This window comes from Passer montanus, unplaced genomic scaffold (assembly GCF_014805655.1).
Source record: "Passer montanus isolate IOZ18808 unplaced genomic scaffold, ASM1480565v1 scaffold55, whole genome shotgun sequence".
NCBI classification, from domain to species: Eukaryota; Metazoa; Chordata; class Aves; order Passeriformes; family Passeridae; genus Passer; species Passer montanus.
Genome location: NW_024370485.1, coordinates 4,219,586 through 4,240,415, shown reverse-complemented (window position 1 = coordinate 4,240,415; position 20,830 = coordinate 4,219,586). Strand labels below are relative to the sequence as shown.

At 44.1% G+C, this 20,830-nt stretch overlaps 1 protein-coding gene across 1 annotated transcript in view; it reads right to left on the bottom strand.

The window, feature by feature from the left end:
• Window positions 1-20,830, bottom strand: part of SYN3 (synapsin III) — a 196,978-nt gene that overhangs the window by 165,081 nt on the left and 11,067 nt on the right. Inside the window, exons 3-4 of the mRNA XM_039725534.1 lie at window positions 7,126-7,222; window positions 6,457-6,862 (exon numbers count right to left, since the gene is read on the bottom strand). Coding sequence (XP_039581468.1) covers window positions 6,457-6,773 — 317 coding nt within the window. The 5' untranslated portion in view covers window positions 6,774-6,862; window positions 7,126-7,222. The remainder of the gene's footprint in view (window positions 1-6,456; window positions 6,863-7,125; window positions 7,223-20,830) is intronic.

Below are 20,830 nucleotides of genomic sequence, written 5' to 3'. Positions count from 1 at the left end.
ACATTGTTAGTTATGGGATCACATCAAGGGAAGGAACGCCTCGCCCGAAGGGGGTTGTGCTGGGCTCTGATGGCAGGACGGGCTGGGGTTTTTTTGGATAAAGGAAGTCCTCCTGGTGAGGTCCTTGATGAGATCTGAGGTCCCACCCTGCAGGGCTGGGAGGATTTTCTTGGCTTGAATGCAGATGGCAAGGGAAGCATTGGGGCAGCAAGGCAGAAGGGTTTTTAAAATCTTCCTTTGTGAGTCCTCCCTTGCTGAAGGCCTGTTTTCCGGGGAGACCTGGCTTGGCAAGCCACCAGCACTTCAACCATCGCAGACACAACCACTCAGGCCAATCGTTCCATTCAAGGAACTGTGGAGTCCCACACAATTGTGGCCTCCCAGCATCTTCCTGTGCCACCTCCTGCTCATCAAACAGGGGTAATCAAAGCCATCCCCCACCAAGAGAAGAAGCCCTAGTTAGTGCAGCACTATTGCTTTTGGGCACAGCTTTTTGTGTTTCTCCGAGCTGTCAGAATAGGAAGGACACTTTGCTGTAGGTCTGCTCTCCCACCCAGGCTGTGCTGTGGTCACATTCCTCTTGCCCACAAAGAGCTGGGGGTAGGAGGGTAGGGGGTGGAGGTGGGGTACTGCATTAAGTACAACATGAGGCAGCAATTTGATTTTGTGTATTATCAAAATAGTGCATTGCTGGAACATTTCCACGTTGCTAAATCTAAATAATATGGCCTGGAGCTGTTTGCAAGGGGTACCATTTTTTTGTTGAGGATTTTGCAATTTTTTTTCCAGCCTACTTCAGTTCTCCTTGAATTTGAGGAGCAGTAGAACTGGCCTAACTTGGACCAGCCCTGGGGCAGGGCTGTGGACTTTCAGGCAGAAGAAAACTGACTCACAAACCTTGAGAAATGTATCTGAGGGTTGGGTTTGTTGGATGTTTTTTTTTTTTTTAATATGTACAGGACTAGGCAGGACATTCTGAGGTTAAATTCTATGCATTTATAGGAACTCTGGTAAAGTAATTAAGGACCCAGATTTGACTTGCATTAGCACAGTTATAGCCTGGTGGGGAATGTTTTCCATATTCCTTGTGTCTATTTTTGTAATGATACTAATCCTTTACATTTCTGTATCACCTTTCATTTAGGGGGACTAGATCCCAAGATACTTGACATATGCAGGACAAAAATACAGACAGACATGACGGTGCTATACCTAAAACAGATTGAAAAGTGATGTGATAAATGCAATTTTTTGAAAACGTTTGACAGCCTTGTCTCCTTTTCACCCCATGTCTGTATGCTAGGGAATGCAGAAACTCTCCATGCTGCTCCCAGGCGTGCATATGTGCACAAACACACACACTCATTTAACACAAACTTGCCTCCACTTTCTGCTTTCCACTTCTCAAAAAGTGGAATTTGGCAGGAAGTGTAGGAACAAAAAATATTTGATCCTGGGAACACAAAGATAAATGATGAAAATATAAGGGCTTTTTAACCAGATTCGTGAAAATGTGAATTTTATGTGTAACAGTTTTTCAAATTATTGCTACATTGTTGCACGGAACTTGTGAAACATTAAAAGCTCACCACTGTGTAAAAAAACTTATTCATAATAATCTATTGTCAGTGACCACCATGTTAGATGATTTTTTATAAGGAAATATAGAAAAAAAGTTTGCAATTTAACCAGAAAAATCCTAAGTTCAAGCTTAAACTCCAAAACTTCTCATTATGTTTAAATGAGATAGGAATATTCCTCTTAATAGGAGCCTTAGTATATCACCTTCAGCCTCCTGAAAGCATGAAATGACTCATGACACTTACTGAATATTTTTTAAAGGAATTCCTTGAAAAAAGTATTTAGGAACTCCCATGTTTCCAAAATTCAGTATTAGACTGTTATTATTCACAATCAAATCTTTAGGCAAATGACATATTTAGGGCTCAATATTCTTATGTTTCAGAGGTTAAAATAATTTTCTTTTTAAAAGAAGTTGATTATTTCCTTTGACCAGTATAAAACAATAATTCGGTCAAATCAGTCCATAATTAGACCTGAATTATGACGTTATTGTCATACAAAGAACTATTTCAAATGTTTTAAGAAGATTTAATTCAGTGCTAGTCACAGTTTCCCTCTTCCTTGATCTTAAAATTTTTGGAGACAGTGTGTTCAGGCAGATTTGGCTGCAAATTAAAGAGGACATAAAACAATGCAATTCTTATATCCTCTATGACTCATTTTTTGGTGAAGCATTTGACAATACTCATGTATATGGTACTCACAATACTCAACTGCTGCACACAGGGCATTTGTATTTTGGCTAAGGCAGCAAACACAGCACTGTGATCTCTGGAAACAGCCTGAAATGTGGACAAAACACACCAATGGCTTTGAAAAGCCACATGAGCTGTTTCACAAATGTAACTTAGATATCCAGCAAATGCAAAAATAACAACTTTATTGTGCTGTCTGGTCCAGAAAGCAATGCTTTTAGCATGTGTGGCTAATAGGAGCCTTAGCTGTGCTTGATCACTTCCCCCATAAGCTGTTTAAACATGAGGCATTAGGCTGGAAAGCTGAGCACTTTCACAGAGGATGGGGGTTAATAATTCACAGTGCAAAATCCTGTTTGATCTGCTGAGAAATTCAATCCAGCTAGAGCATAATTTTGCTTAATAGCATGGTGGGCGAGGAGGTTGCCAGAGGTGGGATGCTTCCCTCCTGGCTGAGGTCAGGCTGCTGGAGCTGGCCCATGAGCCAGCTCCTGGAGTTCTGCTGTCTCCCTTCCTCGTGGTCCTGCTCCCTTTTGCTGTGTGTTTAACACACACACGTGTACTCATGTCTGAGCTCCATTTTCTCTGGCAGCTGCTGTAGGTGAGTTGTGGATGCGTTTTTGGAAGTCTCCCAAGGCACACACACCGTAGCCCACCAGAAGGAGGTGGAGGCTCCCCAGCTGAGAAATGTGCCACAATGAGAGCAGAGAAGCCAAGCTTTTCCCTGGTGTGTTGATGCACAGGTACACTCAATGCTGTGTGTGCCTCTGCGGGCTGCCTGTCAAAGCCAAGGCACAAGGGAGCTGTATAGGTAGGATTTTCCTCTCGTGCATGTCCCACACATGGCAATTCACTGCGTGCTTCCTTGCAATGTCTAGAGCTGCCCTTTGAGGAGAATGGAAAATTTGTCAAAATGTTGCCACTCTAGCAGAAAGCTGCGTGAGTTCCCTTGTTCTTAATAGAATGTACCTTTCTTTTACTGCTTGTAATGCAGAAAGCAGCTGATCATATTTTGTGGGACTCACATTGTTTTTACAGTACTTTGCCTCTGGAATAAACCAGAGCATATTGCATGTCAAGAACGGCAAGCATTTTATGGTGGAAGGCAGGCCATGGATTCCCACAGATGCTCTTTCTTTCCTTCAGACCTCTGAGAGAAATTGAGTGCTACACTGTGCCATCAGAGACATGGTAGCTCCTCAAAAATAGAAAGGCTTGTCATCTGTCCCTTTAAAGTGCATTCAGCATGCACTTGCCTATTTGGGTTGTTAAAGCATTTTGTCAATTGCTTGTGCAACACCTCATCCTAACCCACAACTGCAGCCCTTTGCTGTAATACAAACAGTGATGATAAATTAATGTCTGGCTTGGCAATGTTGCTACAGTCTCCAATTCTGAGAAAGTGTTTTCACTTAGAGAAATCAAATGGCAGATTCCACTGTCTCTCACCCTTCCTGTCCATGAACAAGCTGGTCCTTGTTTGTAAACCTTGTGTAGCTTGCTCTGGGGGAGGAGGCACTGTGGAAGCCCCTCACCCTTGAAATAAGGGCAGCGCAACAGTAATAATTTATAGGGGATTTTTTTAGTTAGCTATTTCAAAAGGAGAAGGAGTTTCTTGAAAACCGAGTACAAAGGTTTCACAAGTAGAAAGACCAGAGTAGGCAGAGGTGAAATGCATTACAAACATGATGCTCTTTCCAAACCCAGAATCACCAGCACAGAAGTAACAATGTGCTGTTGTTCACCTTCCAAAGTCTGGGACTGTTTCCATGCACGATGCAGAGGGGTAGTCAGAATCCCCGGATAATCAGCTTCGTCAGCTGGGCTCTCACAAGGCAAACACAGCTTCCTGAGACTGTTCAGCCTGAACTCACATAACATCGTGGCTGAGACCAAGAAGGTGACTGGCATTGCTCAGAATTACCTTACCAAAAATAAACATCCACGGAGCCATGGAGCCACTGCTCTTCGGTGCTGTTCTCAGGGCCTCACTGAGTTCCCTGAAGACACAAAAATCAACCAGGAGGAAGCACTTGTGGCCCACTGGAATAGTTATATTGCTATGCTCTCTCAGAAAGGACCAGCCTTTAAGCTGGGAAAGTTTCTAGGCATGTATTTCTGTCTGTGCTACAAAGAGCCATGGCAGGCAAGGGTTAGTAATGTTCTTTCCTTGTTTTTCATGTCATACATACATCAGGGTATGATCATGAATTCATACACTAATTTTGTTCAGCATCCTCACAGCCTTAGAGAAAGTAAAGGCAGGGAGCCTTTGCAAGCAGCATTTGATACCTACAAACTTGTGGGTTGAGTCAGAGAGCTGGGATAAGTGAAAGGGATATCCCATCATTCCTAGAAATGTCTCAGTTATAGACAGCAGAGGGATAGCCAAGACAGCAGGATGCGAGGAGTGCTTAGAGGAGTGGAGGAGTGAGGACAGCACGGGCAGCCTTGCTTAAAGGAAGGTACACTTCCTACTTATATGTCCCAGCTGCTGCTCCCTCAGCAAGCTCAGCTCACAGACCACAAAGTCTGCATGACAGAACAGCAGCTGGGAGATATAAAGGCAGGGATTCAAATGAAGTGTGTGTATTTTAAAACATGAAAACACTGCAGCAGGGTCCAACCCCTCCTTGTCTTTTGCCCTGCCCTGACTGCCCCAGCACCATTAATCTCAAGGAAAAACTAGATTGGCCTTTGAGCTAGGGCTTTCCTCTCTGATTACAGTGTTTGGACTACGCAGTGCCGGCTAAGCCCCAGATGCTGGAGCATCAAAGGCACGCCCATTCCCAGACGGAGGATGCTGTGTTAAGGGACTGCCACCTGGCAGCATCTCCAAGGAACTGCAAAAACACTTCACAGAGTCAGGGGTTAGTGAGCATCAGCCTCCAGGAGACTCGTGGTGCATCCAGGTTTGGCTGAGCCAGGATGTTCCTGACTGATGGAGCTGGCGTTGAGGGGCTGCTGCTGTAAAGAAAGACACTAGGCCAGGGAAACATTTATGGTGACAACCTTATCAGGGACTTTCCTGCTCACTGAAGAAGTTGTTCTTCCTTTGAGAAAAGTCTGACTGTTTTCCCTCTCTTACCTCAAGTTGGCTGAAGATGCCTGGCCTAGTTGTACTCAGTCATGGTCTCTTTTTAGGTAAGGGCTAAGCTTTTGATTTGTGAAGATACACCTGAAAATGTAGGTCTCACCTTGTCCCTACTCTTCTAATTAAACAGAGAAGAACAAAGGCGACAACTGCACTGAAGAGTGGTGTGGAATGAACAGAAAAGTAAAATAATCTCTCTTGACCAAGACCCAGTAACCCAACTTCCTTCATTTTTAAGTCTTCAATACTGCTCCCTTACCTGGGCTACTCTTTCCTTCTTTTGTTTTGTGATGAGCTGGCAGATGAAACAAGAGGATCTTCTCAACACATTCTCTGGATATTTCCCCCAGATAAGACTCTCAGATTGCCTAAAGCTTTCTAAACCAGCTGAATTTGAAAAGGAGCATACAAAAGTCAGCGAGTAATTTCTGCAACATTTCAGAAGACTTCAAATGGGAACACCTTTGGAAAGTTTACTGTGCTACCCAATATCATAGGAAATAAACTTCCAAACTTTTGTTTGTAAAGAGACCTGCATGAACAAGACAAATTTGAGGTTTATCTGAGCCTGAGATCCTTTTGCCAGTAGTTGTTGCTATGCTTAGCAGGTGAAGGGTCCTTGACAGGTAGTATGAAGTTTGGTTATCTTTTCACAATTCATGTATAAATTTGCATACAGAGAAAAGTTCAAGAGAGATGGAGGGCTGGAGAGATTGAGTCACTTTTAATTTTTAGAGTCAGCACACAGGTCCTGAATGACATCATTAACACACCTTCAGCTGTGACCTCGTAGGATCATTGCTTGCTATGACATCTTAGCTAAGCCTGCTGAGCCAAGAATGCCATTTGTGTGTTCATATATTAAGGCTATGAAGAATTTGGTCAATGAATACCAAACAAGAATTTTTTACCAAGAAAGTTATGAAAAATCCCACTCTGCCATTCACACAAGTTGTCTGACAGACACCAGCAAGAGTCCAGAGCTGGCTACCCAGATGTGAAAGCATCTGTGCACCCCCTGCAGATTATCCCTGATTCCCTGGGAACTGGAGCTGCTTTAGCGGGGGATCAGGGGTGACTCACCAGTCCGTGTGCGCGTCATCGATCACCAGGAGCACCTTGGGCTTCTGTGCCACGGGGGCTGTGGGGCTGGCCGAGTGGTCCATCAGCCCCGCCGCCGCCTGCGTGGTTTGCTTCATGGCGCTGGAGATGGAGCTGAAGATGCTGCTGCTGGCAGAGGAAGAGTGCGAGGGCTGGGGCGGCTGCAGGTGCTTTCTCTCCGTGGCAGGGGAAACCGGGGAGCTCGTGGAGCTCTCGGGGCGCTGCAAGTCCATCATGTAGCCATTGGGCAGATTTGCCACGAAGCTGCTGTCTGAGAGACGCCGCCGGAGGAAATTCATTGTTTGCAGTGCTGTGGGGAAACTTCCTCAGCAAGAGCAAGGCTGAACAGTGCTGCTACCAGTCCTGGAGGATGCCTCCAGGTACTCCAGCTGCTGCTGGCAGAGGAAGAGTGCGAGGGCTGGGGAGGCTGCAGGTGCTTTCTCTCCGTGGCAGGGGAAACCGGGGAGCTCGTGGAGCTCTCGGGGCGCTGCAAGTCCATCATGTAGCCATTGGGCAGATTTGCCACGAAGCTGCTGTCTGAGAGACGCCGCCGGAGGAAATTCATCGTTGCAGTGCTGTGGGGAAACTTCCTCAGCAAGAGCAAGGCTGAACAGTGCTGCTACCAGTCCTGGAGGATGCCTCTGTGTCTGTGTGGGTACTTCCTTAAAGTCCAGGCAGGCAGGCTTTGCCCTTGAAATTGTGCTGGAGATATATGCCTAATTTTGTTCAGCTGGATTTTTCTTCTCTCCTGTGGGAAGAAAATCAAAGACATATATGTGAGATACAAATTGTGAGACTGAGTTAAGTAACCCCCTTTTGGTCTCTTAGACAGCTACCTTAATCAACAAAAGAAAGGACTGTTCCTATGCAGTATTCCACACTGCTACAGTCAAACAATTAGGTCAAAATATGTGTCACCATTCTCATCCCCAAACGCTTTCTGGTCAGTAGAGACTAGCCTGCACTGGCTTAGGGGCTCACAATTCTATCACTGTGGACAAAGAAAAAAATTACTGTGATAATTATTTCTTATTTCTGGTATCTTGTGTGTTGAAAATTACAGAATGGCTAGCAAATAATCCAAATGGATATAAAGTTGTATTATCTTTTGTAGGCTTGTGAGCAAAGTTCTGAATATAAGGAACAAATGTCCAAAATTCAAATAGGATACAAACAACAATAGCAGAATAATTCCCGTACATATTTTGATGAAGTTCAGTGACAGAAATTACACTTTTCTGCCCCTCCTCCTCTCTGCGCTCAGACTCTGAGCCAGGTCCTTGCTGGTGGTTGTTTGGTAGATGCTAGCAAGCTATCTGATATTAGAAATTCACTTGTAGGAATTTTGCAGGTACTCTAAACTAGAAACTGTCTAATCTTCACACAGCTTTTTTCCTCTCTCACTGGTGTTTTTGGTTTGTCTGGTTTGTTTGTTTTGTTTTAATGAGAATTTATTCTGTTCATCTCTTCAAATAAGAAAATTAACATGGTGAAATATAAGTATTTGACTCTTCTCCCTTGACCATATTATGATGACTTTGTTTTTACTCAGAATACTAAGTATTTCAGCAATTAAATAATTTCACAGTTTAAAAAAATTTCACCTCTAGGCACACCCCAGAAGACAGACTGAGAAATTTTTATCTGCTAAGACAGCCTTTGAGTCTTTGTTGGTGAGATTTAGGGGAAAAACAAAAGAAAATTATTACTGGTAAAACACGTATCTTTTTCAAGACGTACATATTTGCAGCAACAAAAAAGAGCATTATCCCATACATCAGGTGAGATGAGTCTCATGCATCTGTGGGATCATTGTTTAAATTATGCCTAACTCCCCTAAAGTCTCTTTGAATGACCCCCTGCAAATACTGGAGCTGCTTGCCTTGACCTGGTTTGATCTTCCTTACTGCTCACCCTCTTGTCCCAAATTCTGATTGCCTCCTGATGGCAGAAAATTGTCTTTCCCCAGTTGTCCAAGAGAACAAATTGTGAATCTCTCTCCTGGTGCTGTGGGTGAGAGCTCATGGAGCAACCAAACAGCTTTCTAAAAATAAGCTCTCACTTATTTTTACCTACAGGGATTTACAAAGCTTTGCAGACAAAAGAGTCAGACCTGTCCTTGTCCATATTTGTCATAGCCCCCAAACCCTTAGAGAGGCTCAGCTGAGCCTACCTGAAAGTAAGCAAGCTACAAAAAGCCCCTTGGCACATCCCCAAATCTTGTTGTCCATCACCACTCTGACTCTGTGGTCACAGAATCCATCTGGAGCAGAGGGCTCCCTGCTGGAGCTGCTGACACTGGCTGATTAGAATAATTTTGCTTTTGATTTCTAAGCCCTGGGAGTGCAAGTCCTCTGACTTTGCTGGAGCCTGGAAGTAGTCTTTTCCCAGGGTATGGCTCAGGAAATCTTTAATGACTTCCTGCCACATTCACGGTCGATAATGTATCTCAGGGTATTGTGCTGACTTCCCGCCTGGTCCCAGTGCACCTGGTGACTGCACAACATTAGCAGACACACACCAGGGAGCACTTCAGTAACACTGCCTGCAGCAATTGTTCCAAAAAGCAGGTAGTGGAGAGTACCCATGAATTGTGAGCTAGCTACTCACCCCATATATGCACCTACACAATACTTGTCCTGCTGCAGGAATGGTGAGTGCCAGCACTGAGCCATCCACTGTTACCTGTCCAGGATAATCTGGGTGGAGCAGCCTACAAAGGTTTTGGGGGATTTATATACCACAGACTGAGTAAAAATGTGCTGTGCTGTCCTCTGCTCAGGAACCTGTGTTTTCTCCTTGCATAACACAAACAAGAAAAATCCCTTCCCTGAGTGACAATCCATTCAGGAGTAGGTGCAGGCCTGATTAAAGAGGAGCATCCCAGAGATTTGCCTACTGTCAGAAGGGCTCCAAACGAGTACCCCATGACTGTGTACAGCTATTAGGCATGCTCTTTTCTAGGGCCTTGGTGTTACCTGGCAAGACATGGGGCATACATTTGATACTGCTCTTGGGAGAAGCACCTGCAGCACAAGATTCCTGCTCTTTGCACGACTTGCACAACATCACAGAGCTGCTGGTTCCTGCTGTGGCAGCTCCCAGCCACGGGAGGGAACCTGCCCCCAGCCATGCAGGCTGGACAAGGCTGTTGTCACAAGCCAGTATCCTTGGGACAGGCTCCATAAGGACTTGCATTTTTGGGAAGCTGCTTCTTCCCCTCTGCCAGGTTTTTGCATAGCTACTTCCTCCCCTGAGAGATTTGCACTCTCCAAATGAACATGGGTAACTTGCAAAGCATCAACAAGTAAATAAATGGGCAAATGTCTCTGCTGGGCCCTGCAGTGAGGCTTGTGACCTAGGGTGGCCCAAGGCTGCATAAGGCCAGGGTATTCCATGACATGTATGGAAGGCACACAGTTTTCCTCTGCAAGGGGGCTTCCCAAATGGTGCCCAGTGCTTGCACTAAACAATTTATCATACTTAGTGCAAGGCCATGACCAGTCTCCTCCTGGACCCTTTTAAAAAGGAATATTTGCAGTGACATATCATTTTTTCCACCAGGGGTTTCATAGTAGGAGATGTTGCCCAGGAGATGCTGGCAAAATGGGAGCTGGCAAAATTCTCTTGTCTAGAGAGTTTGGGATGTTGCACTTAGTCTGGCCTTTCCCTCTGCTGGTTGGCACAGCCTCCACTATCTGCTAAGACTGGGCTGCATGCCGTTGGCTTGGGGAGGAAGGAGAGGAAACCTAAGCTCTGATGTCACAGGGAAATCTCCCTCTGGCAAAGCACATGGAGGTTAAAATCAATGAAGGACACTGCTGCAGCAGAGAGCAATACCTGGCTCCATGCTGGGATTCCTGTCAGGAACCTCAGCTTTGGGCATCTTAGAGTGATGGTCCTCCTGTCAATCTGGCTAATGTAATTAGAAAAATGGGTTGGTTTTTTTTTTTTAGGTTTCACTGTATTGATTTGTCAATTGCCATAAGTGCCACCACAGAGATCTTCTCTGTAATGGAAGCAGTGCAAACTGCCAGGAGGTTTTCTGCCAGTAGTTTACACTGCTTTGATTGCTGGAAAACCTCATAGTCTGCTTTTGCATCACTCACACTTACTGTTATTTAACTTTCAGAAGTAGGTTCTTTCATACAGGCACAGGCTGAGTAGGTTAGGGCCTCATTTTCCTGTTGCGGGAAACTCTCTGTGGACTTCCTGAGAGCTCAGTCTGTCAGGCCAAATCTGGCTCTGTAGCTCTTATGCAGCACAACATCCACCCAGTTCATGCACAGGTCTTACCCTGGAAAGTGAGCAGGGCTGCAATTTTAACAAATGCAGGAACCTACACCTCCATCAGAAGCAAGACAGATCTGCTGAGTGTTTTTTGTCACTCTAGAGCCACAGGCAGGAGAGCTGTTGGCTCTACACCACCAAGTCGTACGTTCCCTTTGTACACCAGTCTTCCTATGGCTCACACGGAAACACATCACCCTCTCAATGCTGTGCCAGGCACAACCTTGCCTGCAGGAAGGGAGCTCCCTGCACAGCTGCAAATACAGCCCATGGGCTGCTTCCAGACCAAGCAACAGCTCCTGTGGAGTTCCTCAAGTTGCAAGACAAGCAGCTGCTTCTCCCCAAGCAGGAGTCATGTGCTGCTGAGTGGAACAGCTGCTCCTGAAAGCTAGCTGGGAAAACAGCAGCTGGGCCATGGAGCTGCAGCCTGGGGATCTGGTCTGTACTTCAGGGTGAGGAAATCTGAACCAAGGCACAGGAGAATGAGTGAGTACTGAGGGAAGAGAGACAGGGAGACGAACAGGAGGAGGAGGATGAGAAGGCACAAGCAGAAAGGGAGGAAGCAAGCAGGAATTGGCTTAACCAGCAGACAATACAGGAACACAGAAATCCCGACAATGTGAACACCATCACAGAATCAAAAGGGAACAATGTGAGCAACCAAATGAGGCAAGAAGGTCAATTAGAGCTGACCTTGAAAACAACAGCCAAGAGGTTGGCCCTGTCAGTCCCTTACTAACAGGCAGCTAAACTTCCTGGCTGATATTTTTGGGAGAGCAAGGGAGGATATGCACTCTACTCACTCAGCACACTGGCAGCAGCCAAGCACCTACCTGCTTTCTCTCAAGGATATACTCCTTGGAGACACAAGTTATCTCAGAAAACCTGTTGACATGTGTTAGACAACAAGAACAGAATGTTCACTCAAACCACTTGTTGGGTTATTTTCTGATGTGCAGCAGTGTCCGGAGGGAACCCAGCTCAGCTGGCTGATAGCTGCTACCCATGCTTAGATTTCCCCTGAGCTTGTTATCTCATGCTGTCAAGTAATGAACTGACACAACCACAACAACCTGCATCTGATTACTGCTCTTGGCAGAGCAATGCTGTGGGCAGCAGGATGGAAAAAAACCTCTGAGGGATTATTCCCCACCTCACCCTTAGGGACTGCACTCTGCCTTCTGCCCCACGGTGGGTGGGAAGGTGAGGGGATGCTCCTCACCTGGCAACAAGCATTGACTTACACACCTCACAGCCATTTTGCAGATTGTCTTCAGCATACATTCAAGTCTTATAACATTCCCATGGATCAGTTTCTGCCTTCAGGCATACTGACATACCATGGAAGTCAACCTCTGTGGAGGGACAGCCATGTTAGGAAACTCAAAATCCAGCTGGATGCCTTTCCACATACAGTATATTTTTTAAAACTGTATTTTCCACATCTCTAGTATATTTCAAAAAGAGGAAATCGAGAAGTTATTTATTATTGCCAGGCTTTCAGTGTTTCTTCCTGAATGGTTTCAGCATCCCAAGCTTGGCATTTCTTGGGAAGAACTGAAAGCACAATAAAACAAATTGTTCTAAAATTAATTAGATTTTTTACTGGATTTTTTTATTTAATTTGCCACAGTCCCGGGTTCAAGAAGTTCACATGTTTAAACATTTCTTGGTGTTTTTCAGCAACAGCTGAAATTCCATAAATCAGGAAATTACAACAATATGGGTAAAAAAAAGGAAAGGAAAAGGATAACCCACCAAATACTCCATGTTTTGTAAACCTGAAGCACAAAAAGCATAAGAGTTAGAAAGACTGTATGCCAGCACAAAGAACAGAGGGAAGCAGAGTTTCCATGCTGGTTTTCAGTTTGCAGAGAGCTTTCCCAAACACCAGCTACAGAATACAGCTGTAATGTAGACACTGATTTAAATTTTCCAGAGCATGTAAAACTACAGCACAAATTCCACTGACACCAGCAGAGCCATATGGTGTCTTCTGAGGCAGTTGCAAGAAGTCAGAAGGCTGCAGCTGGAGGGGATGCCAGGGCAGGGGAGCAGAAAGACAGGACAATCAGGACAATAATCCTACCCAGAGCCCAAGTAAGCTCCTGCTGTATGTTAGACAGCAGCTCACCAGAGTCAACTAATGGCCTGGGCTGGAAGGGATCCTAAGAATCATCTAGTTCCACCCATCCTTCTGTGGATTTTCACAAGAAGCCAGTCTCTTGTGCATTCCATTCCTCTGCTCAAACAGCGAGATTGTCAGAGGTGGTAGGATGTCTCTCTGTCAGAAGCAAATCACTTCACAATGTCCAGCATGCTTCACTAAGCCACAGAAACATATAAAGGTGCAATAATTCCATTGTGTTATTGCTGTATTCCTGTAGATCTTAAAAAAAAAGCCTCTCTGCCTGATTGGGTGGCTATTTAACTGGAAGTCTGGGTTTCATAAATCTTATCTGTATTTTCCTTTTGCAAAGCTGCGAGAACTTTCTACATAGCAGTTTCATGGTAGGGGGGCTGCCTTATCTCCTGAAGATATTGGGGGTGGGCATATCAAACCAAGAGCAAATGGGACCACTTCCCAAGAGCTACACCCTCATTTGCACAGCAAATGAGTAAGTCTGCTTCCTTTTTTGCCTATTATTTCATAATGGCAAGTGAGAAAAAGAAGATGGAAAGAAGATGGGAAAAAACCAATCTGAAGTGAAAAAATGCCTTTGTAAGATCATCAGACTTTCAAGTAGATTGCAAATGAAGATGACTAAAGCCATGAACAGTAGTGAAAAATTTTCTAGCAAAAATAAATCTGAATATTATGATAATACTCTCTGACTTTAATATCCCCCAAGAACAAATTACGACACGCTACTTCTTGGAAACAATACATTATTTCATCATTTTAGTCTCATTTTGGAAATCCTGTTGGCACCTAATGGCTGTGGTGTTGTCACAGTGGTAATATCCTCTTGTCAATGAGCTTATGTAGGCCTTTTGTGGCCTGACTGTTCAACATCAATAATTGCTTATCAGCAAAGCCAGATTCAGCACAACTGGAGCAGGAAGTGTGTCTAATCCTTGAATGCCACATAGTCATCTCCATCTCAAAGTCAGTTGAGTTTGGCATCCTGGCTCCGTTTCTTATTTCCCAGGAGTGCTGTGGTCATTCCCACCCCCAGCAATAGCGGCACTAATGCTTCCATTAAGGCTGATAGTCACACACATGCCAAAGTGGCTCCTCATGGCGATAGTAAAGAAAGCAGGAGACAGCAGCACAAACCAGAGAATTTGTACAGATAAATGCTCTGCATATTAAGTGGATGAAATCATAACAAGGAAGTAAGCAGGGCTTGGAAGGCCCTTTTTCCTTCCCAGTCTTGGACCTGATGCAGTTCATGTCATGTGTTATGAGACATGCTTCAAGTTTCCTGCAGCAACCGTGCAAGTCCTGATTTCATGGTGATAAGAGTGAAAGTGGCACTAGACACTCCATTAATAGAGCAGGGATTTCCTTCAGCTGAGAGGCGTGCTGCTTTGAAGAGTGCTGATCTGAATAAAATCAAGAAGCTGGGTGTATTTAATATGTAGGGCCTGCCAATATGCATTAGGGCTCATGCAGATAAGAGGTGCCTCAGGGACTGACAACTCACAGGGTCTCAGAGGAAACTGCAGCAGCTTGCCCAGTGCTAATGGGGCTCATGTCTTGATTGTGATCACTTCCTCATTCCTGTGCCATTTTCTTTCTACTCTATTTCAGTTCTGCCACAATAGGCTGGTTATTCAAAATGCTTGTAAACAAAATATTTCATTACCATAAAGTGAACTAGATATGTTGCAGGGAGAAAAGTGCTATAGGCTTTGAAACAGGAGGAAACAATTAACTACACAATTATAATATACATCAAATAGATAATTACTAGTTAACTGATAATGATAAGAAGGATTTCTGTTTGGAGCCCAAATTGTATTACTTTTGGTATAAGACAAAGATCTATTGCATATTTCCATATAAAAAAGCTCCAAACGCAACTTCATATTCTTGCATCTATGCTTCTAATTCATTTTAAGCTGCCACAAAACCTCAATTTCTTTCCCAAATGTTCTATACTTCTGGGGGTTAAAAAGTTTTCCTTCAAACATTTGAAGTCCTCCAAACTATCTGCAGTACTAATACATTCCATCTAAGCTTTGCTGCCATTTGCATCTGCCTCATTTCTTCCCCTTGCATTGTTCCAGCAACAGTATATTCCAGTTTCCCAGATTTTCCCCATATGGCAAGGAACCCCTTAATGTATACTTGAGATTTACTTCACCTGATGGTGTGAACAGCAGATACCTGGAGAAACAGAACCTGCAATTTGCCTTTGTTTAGCTCATTTGCTTTCTAACCATATGTGCCCATCTCATGGAGCAATACAAAGACTAAGCCAAGAATTGGAGCACCCTTACTGATTTATTTTGGTGATAGAAGAGAAAGACAATGTTTTACTGCATTCTGGGCAAGATTTTGACACAGCTGTAAGACAGCTTGATGCCAATTCTTTCATGCGATGTAGAAGTGGTGGGAGATTGACTGGCTGGACTACTCCCGACAAAGAGACAATGAGGATTGGTAGACCTTCAACTGGAGCACTGCAGGAGTTGTCTCAAGCTCTGTGATAGCCAACCCAAACCTTGCTGAGGATTTGTTGGAGATATTTTCCTTCACTTTTTTACATCTTTAGTATTGATCACATGCAGACACATGAAAAGATGTGTGGGTTTGTGGAGCACGTCCCTTTTGCTCCCACCATGTACCCACACACTTCTCACCCCAGCAAGGGCCTGTTCCCCTATCCCAGAGCTGAACTGAGCACCCCAGTCTTTGTGACATTGCCAGTGCCTGTTTTCCTGTGGCAACCTCAAAAAAGTGCATAAGATCCTGCTCTAGCATGGTTGCAGGTTGGAGAGATGCAAACCAAACATATTTGTGGTACCAGCAGAAGCCTCTGCAGGACAGTTGGGTCGAGGTGTTCAGCTCCCTTACAATAAAGAATCTGGAAAGGTTTTGAAGGCCATTTATGAATTTATGTTGTCTCTGTAGGGACACTGTGTTGACGAAGAGTTGCATCACCAGAGGTGCACTGCTAAGATTAGAAAATAGCTTTTAAAATGCTAGTGATAAATTTTATCACTACCTCATTTCACTAACTCTCTTTCATCTGGCTGTCTTCTCTCCCAGTTCCTGCCTGCTTGCCTATCCAGTCTTTATGCTGGATGATGTAGGAGCCCCTCCACAATTGGCTCCAAACACCAGATACTATGTTTAGACAAAAAGCATCAGACCATACAATACATGAGTGTGGGAACTGGATTAGATTCTGGACCCAGACAAAGTTCTAAGAGATCAGGCTAGTAAGCTGTGTCCAGAGATGGAAATAAAGCACAATGTGATTTTAACAGTCTCCTGCTATCAGCTTGGAGATGCAGTATGGGCACCTTGGTTTCCCATTTAAGAGGACAAGCTTTATTCTGCAGAGAGCAGAGATCTTGCAAGGCTCAGCTCATACACCTCCATGCTGCACCTCTGAGCCACGCACAGGAAGCTTCAAGAGCTCTGCTTCCCCTGCTGATCAATAGCTGAATTACAAAGCTTTTAAGAGCTACAGGAGTGGCCAGCCTTATTTAAGAAACCAACCACCAAACCTTTCAAGACCTGGAGAGTAGATAACCACCATGAGTGGGGGAAAAAATAAGAAAGATTTATTGGAGAAAAATAGCAGCACTTAGAACCATTTTGTAACAGGGAACACAAAGGATGAATCTGCACAGCTATTTTAGGTTCTCCTTCTGTGCTTTGAGAAGAAGGAAAGGAGAGAAGGAAGGGGAAGAGGGGAAGAGGAGCATCTGCAGCTGGACAGCCCAGCAGGTGCTGAGAGAAGAACTCAGACCACAGGCACTGATGTGAGCTCTTTCTGGGTGCACACACAAACATGGTGTGAACTACTGCTCACAGAGAGCATGAGCATTGCAGCAGGAGAACAGAAATGGTGACATTCCACAAACCTCACAGAGAAGTTATCTGAAAGCCACACTGGAGCCTCCCTTTCCACATCTCTGTCCTGACCAGCAGGACAGGTAGGCAGTCACTACTTGTGTACAACTGTACAATGATATAGGTAATGATAGAAGCAGCACTGCAAAGTATTCCTATTCCTCTCTGGGGCCATCTGCATTTTTCAGAGTAAAGTAATGCTGTCCCACATGAAGCTTACAGACAGAAGCCACTTTTACTCTGGATATGCATTTACAAAACATAAATATGTGCTCAAGAGTAGACTGCAGTATCAGCTAAAGAATCCAAACCAAACTCCACAGAGTTCTAAGTAACAGCTGGAGACTTGCCTTGCTCTGCTAAGTTTATTTCAGCTCTTGCCCAAACAGGATCATTAAGGCAAGAAATTTTAAAATTTTCTGGCCGCATGTCAACAAATGCCTCTCTTTGTCATCACTATGGAGGCACAGAACTGGTTAAAAAAACCAAACCACAAACCCCAGACGGTAACTTCACAGCCTCAAGATATCCATGGCTGGCATGGCTGACCAGTGTTAACTAAAGCAGGCTGAGGAAGTGTTTATTCCCTGCAGCTTTGCAGAGGCACTCACCCTGGCCTCCTCCTGCTCAGGTGACAAGCCAAAATCTGCCAATGCTTACACTTGCATATCCAGTGTTTGCCAGAGGTTTGACCTGAAGGGCAGAGCTGGTATTCCTGCATGTTGCAGTATACAGCAGTCAGTTCACTAAAATACACAAAACATTACGCTTTATTTCAAGACTGCACACAAAGAAAACCAGTCTTTGGGGTTTTGTGGATCAAAAAACCTATTCCTTTCTCTATTTTTTCTAAAGAATTTTAAGCAAGTCACTAACTATAAAATAAAGCATTGAAAGGTTAAATTGGGTCACATTTTAGAGAGACTGATCTCTGCAGTGATCTAAATACAGATTGCAGAGGTGTTCAATAATACACAACGTAAGTACAGCAACTCTTTAAAATTAAATCTACCTGAAAAACATATTACTTGTTAACATGGAAGGATATACAGAGTTCTCAGTTCAAATGAGTACTGTTGATGTCACTGGAGTCCAGTTTCAGAGCTGATTACTGCAAAAACTCTTGTTGCTGCCCAGAAGATGATAATGTGTAGCAAATTAGTGTATGGATGATCTTTTATAAATAAACCAGATTAGACACAAGGAGTTCTGTCCCCTTTTTTATCTGCTTCAGTGCAAAAACAGTAACTAAACATGCCCCAGTGATGGGATTATAAAATCTGTTATCATCACTGAACTTCATCAAAGTATTGGATCACCTTTACATGTTGGTGGCAGGCCCTTCACATCCACATGCATTTTCCTAAGAGTTGCATGAGTGATCCTGGTTAAATTACTTCATATTGGAACACAAATGTAAAACCAGGACAAGAAAGGCCATATTATGAGCAAAAATAATGTACACAGCATGATAACAAATATATAGAAGTCCTTCACTATCATCAGCTTAATCACTTGCTCTTGTCTCGCTTCAGCTCTCCATCATTAGTATCTCATTTCTGAAAGAGGATAATTGCTTTGGATCTCTTCAATTACCACTAAAGCACTGTAGAGCACTTGTAAAAATCAAATGAATTTGAAGACTAGGATCATTGAGCTTGTCCTCCCACTAGTGCAGCTTGTGTAGTTTCTCCTATCTCCTCCCATCATGAGTTTATAGTTTCTGATTGAAAAAAACAACTCCAAGGGTAGTTTGTAAATACTCACCAGCTAGTCCAAACCAGTCTTGTACTTAAGCCATATTCCCTGCAGCAAGAGCAGAGCAACAGATCCCTGAAAGCCTGAGTGAAGAAAACAGTGTTTTCTCCCAACTTCAGCAAGGACTGCATGACCACACGATACCCCAGTGCAAGGACACTCACTTAAGCATCCCAGCAGAGCTCAGATATTCATGCTGTAAACCAGAAGCTCTCTCCTGGGCAGCTAAATCTTGAGCAGCAGCTGCTGACAGTGCAGGGCTAGGCAGTGAACTGATTTTTTTGTTTGTGTTGCCCTGAAAATTGAATAAAAAATATTGCCAAGCGATGCAGGAGATGGCAGCTGGTTTTTTATTTATTGCATATGATTATTGAATAGGGCCCTGAGCAACTTGACCTAGTGTAAGGTGTCCCTGTCTGTAGTGGTGGAGAGTTGGAACCAGGTGATCTTTAAGGTCTCTTTTAACCCAAGGCATTCTATGATTCTATTCTTATTTCAGCTCCCCCATCAGCTGCTACCCCATACCATACCACAAAATAGGCAGGTGCTGTTCTCTCCTTAAAAAATCAGAGTTTTTCTTACCTGCCCATTGCCTTTGTTGCCCTATCACTAAGCATGAAAACATGCACTTAGGAATTCAGTCAACTAAAGAGTCTATTCATTCTTCACCTCCTACTCTGTTCTTGGAAAATATACTGGTCTTACAGCACTGTGTGAGATAATCAGCTATTGCTTCTATTAGCAGAACAGGGCATAGAGAAAAACTGTAGCAATGCTACTTATTTAACTGGAAACTATCTCAGAAAGCAGAAGGTCAATTATTTCCCATGTAGCCCAAGCAAAATTCTCATCAACTTCTATGAGGTTCTCTCTGAAATGAAAAAACTTTGGAAGTTAGAAGGGACCCCTCTCTCGTCCTGATGATGGTGAAAGGCACAGCTGGCATGATTTTTGCAGGAGATGCCAGCTGTGACTTTTCAAGGTCTGAGTTTGCCCTGGGTGACTGAAGGCACTGTTCTGCTCTGAGGGTCACGCCGAAGGAGGAGACTGTCTGACCGTGGGGCTCAGCAGAAGAAAGAGGTGGCACTTTCCTTCAAGAAAGAAGCATGGCATGAAAAGCCAGAGGCCTGTGAACTGTGACCAAGAGTCAGAGACATCAAAGAGTCTTCCCTGGAAAAGCCTGCCTGCACATTAATAGGAATTGTCAGCTCCAGCTCTTGACAGGCGCCATCCTCTCCTATGCCTTGTGCTTCTCAGTAGCTGGTGCCTTGAATGGCCTCAAGAAACTCTCATATGTGAAACTGCCCCTGTGGGGAACAGTGTGGGAAGCCCAGACTAGAAAGGCTCTGCTGAATTATTAAGGTTGCCCAGAGTGAACCAAGGTAACCTTCATGTGGATTCCTGTCAGCCTCTTTCAGTTTTATTATAAAGCAGCAACCCCCTACCTCGCCTACTCCTCTCTCTCCTGCTAAAAGAAACTTCACAAGACTGCTGAAGTAAGAAAGTCTGCCCAAAAGATTAACTAAATACACACAGGCCTATTTTAGATAGAAGCATCAAGCTAAATACAGAAGCCTTGAGCTGCTGGAGGGAGCACAGTGTTTCATCCAACCCCTCTTGCCAAAGTGCAATCAATGCTTTAGAGAACATACAGGGAAATACAGGCACTGAGTCTCTCATCTTTAAGCGGTAAGTCAAAAAACTTTGGAGCTAAAAAAGGAATAAATGCTTCCTAGCTTGTCACATAATTTGGTTTTGTCAAGCCCACTTCAGAAAACAGCCGTGCACCAAGTGTGTTTCCCTGCCCACGCGCTGTGTCCACAGCCCCTGGCAGCTGCCAGTGATGGGCACAGTGCATCAGAAGTGTGTGTGGTGACTCAGGGACAGAAACACATGGTACCATCACCGCTGGCACCATGAGGTAAGTCTTTATCCCAAATTTCCATTTTATTGTTCACTGCTGTACAGCAGTGGCCATAAAAACCTGCGCTGTGCTGGTAAGTTCAGTGAAAAAACTCCTGATTTTCCTTCTACAGATACTTCCAAGAAGGATCTGTATTTTCTAGCATCGTCCTCTACAGTGCATCAGAAGTGTGTGTGGTGACTCAGGGACAGAAACACATGGTACCATCACCGCTGGCACCATGAGGTAAGTCTTTATCCCAAATTTCCATTTTATTGTTCACTGCTGTACAGTGAATCATAAAAACCTGCGCTGTGCTGGTAAATTCAGTGAAAAAACTCCTGATTTTCTTTCCACAGATACTTCCAAGA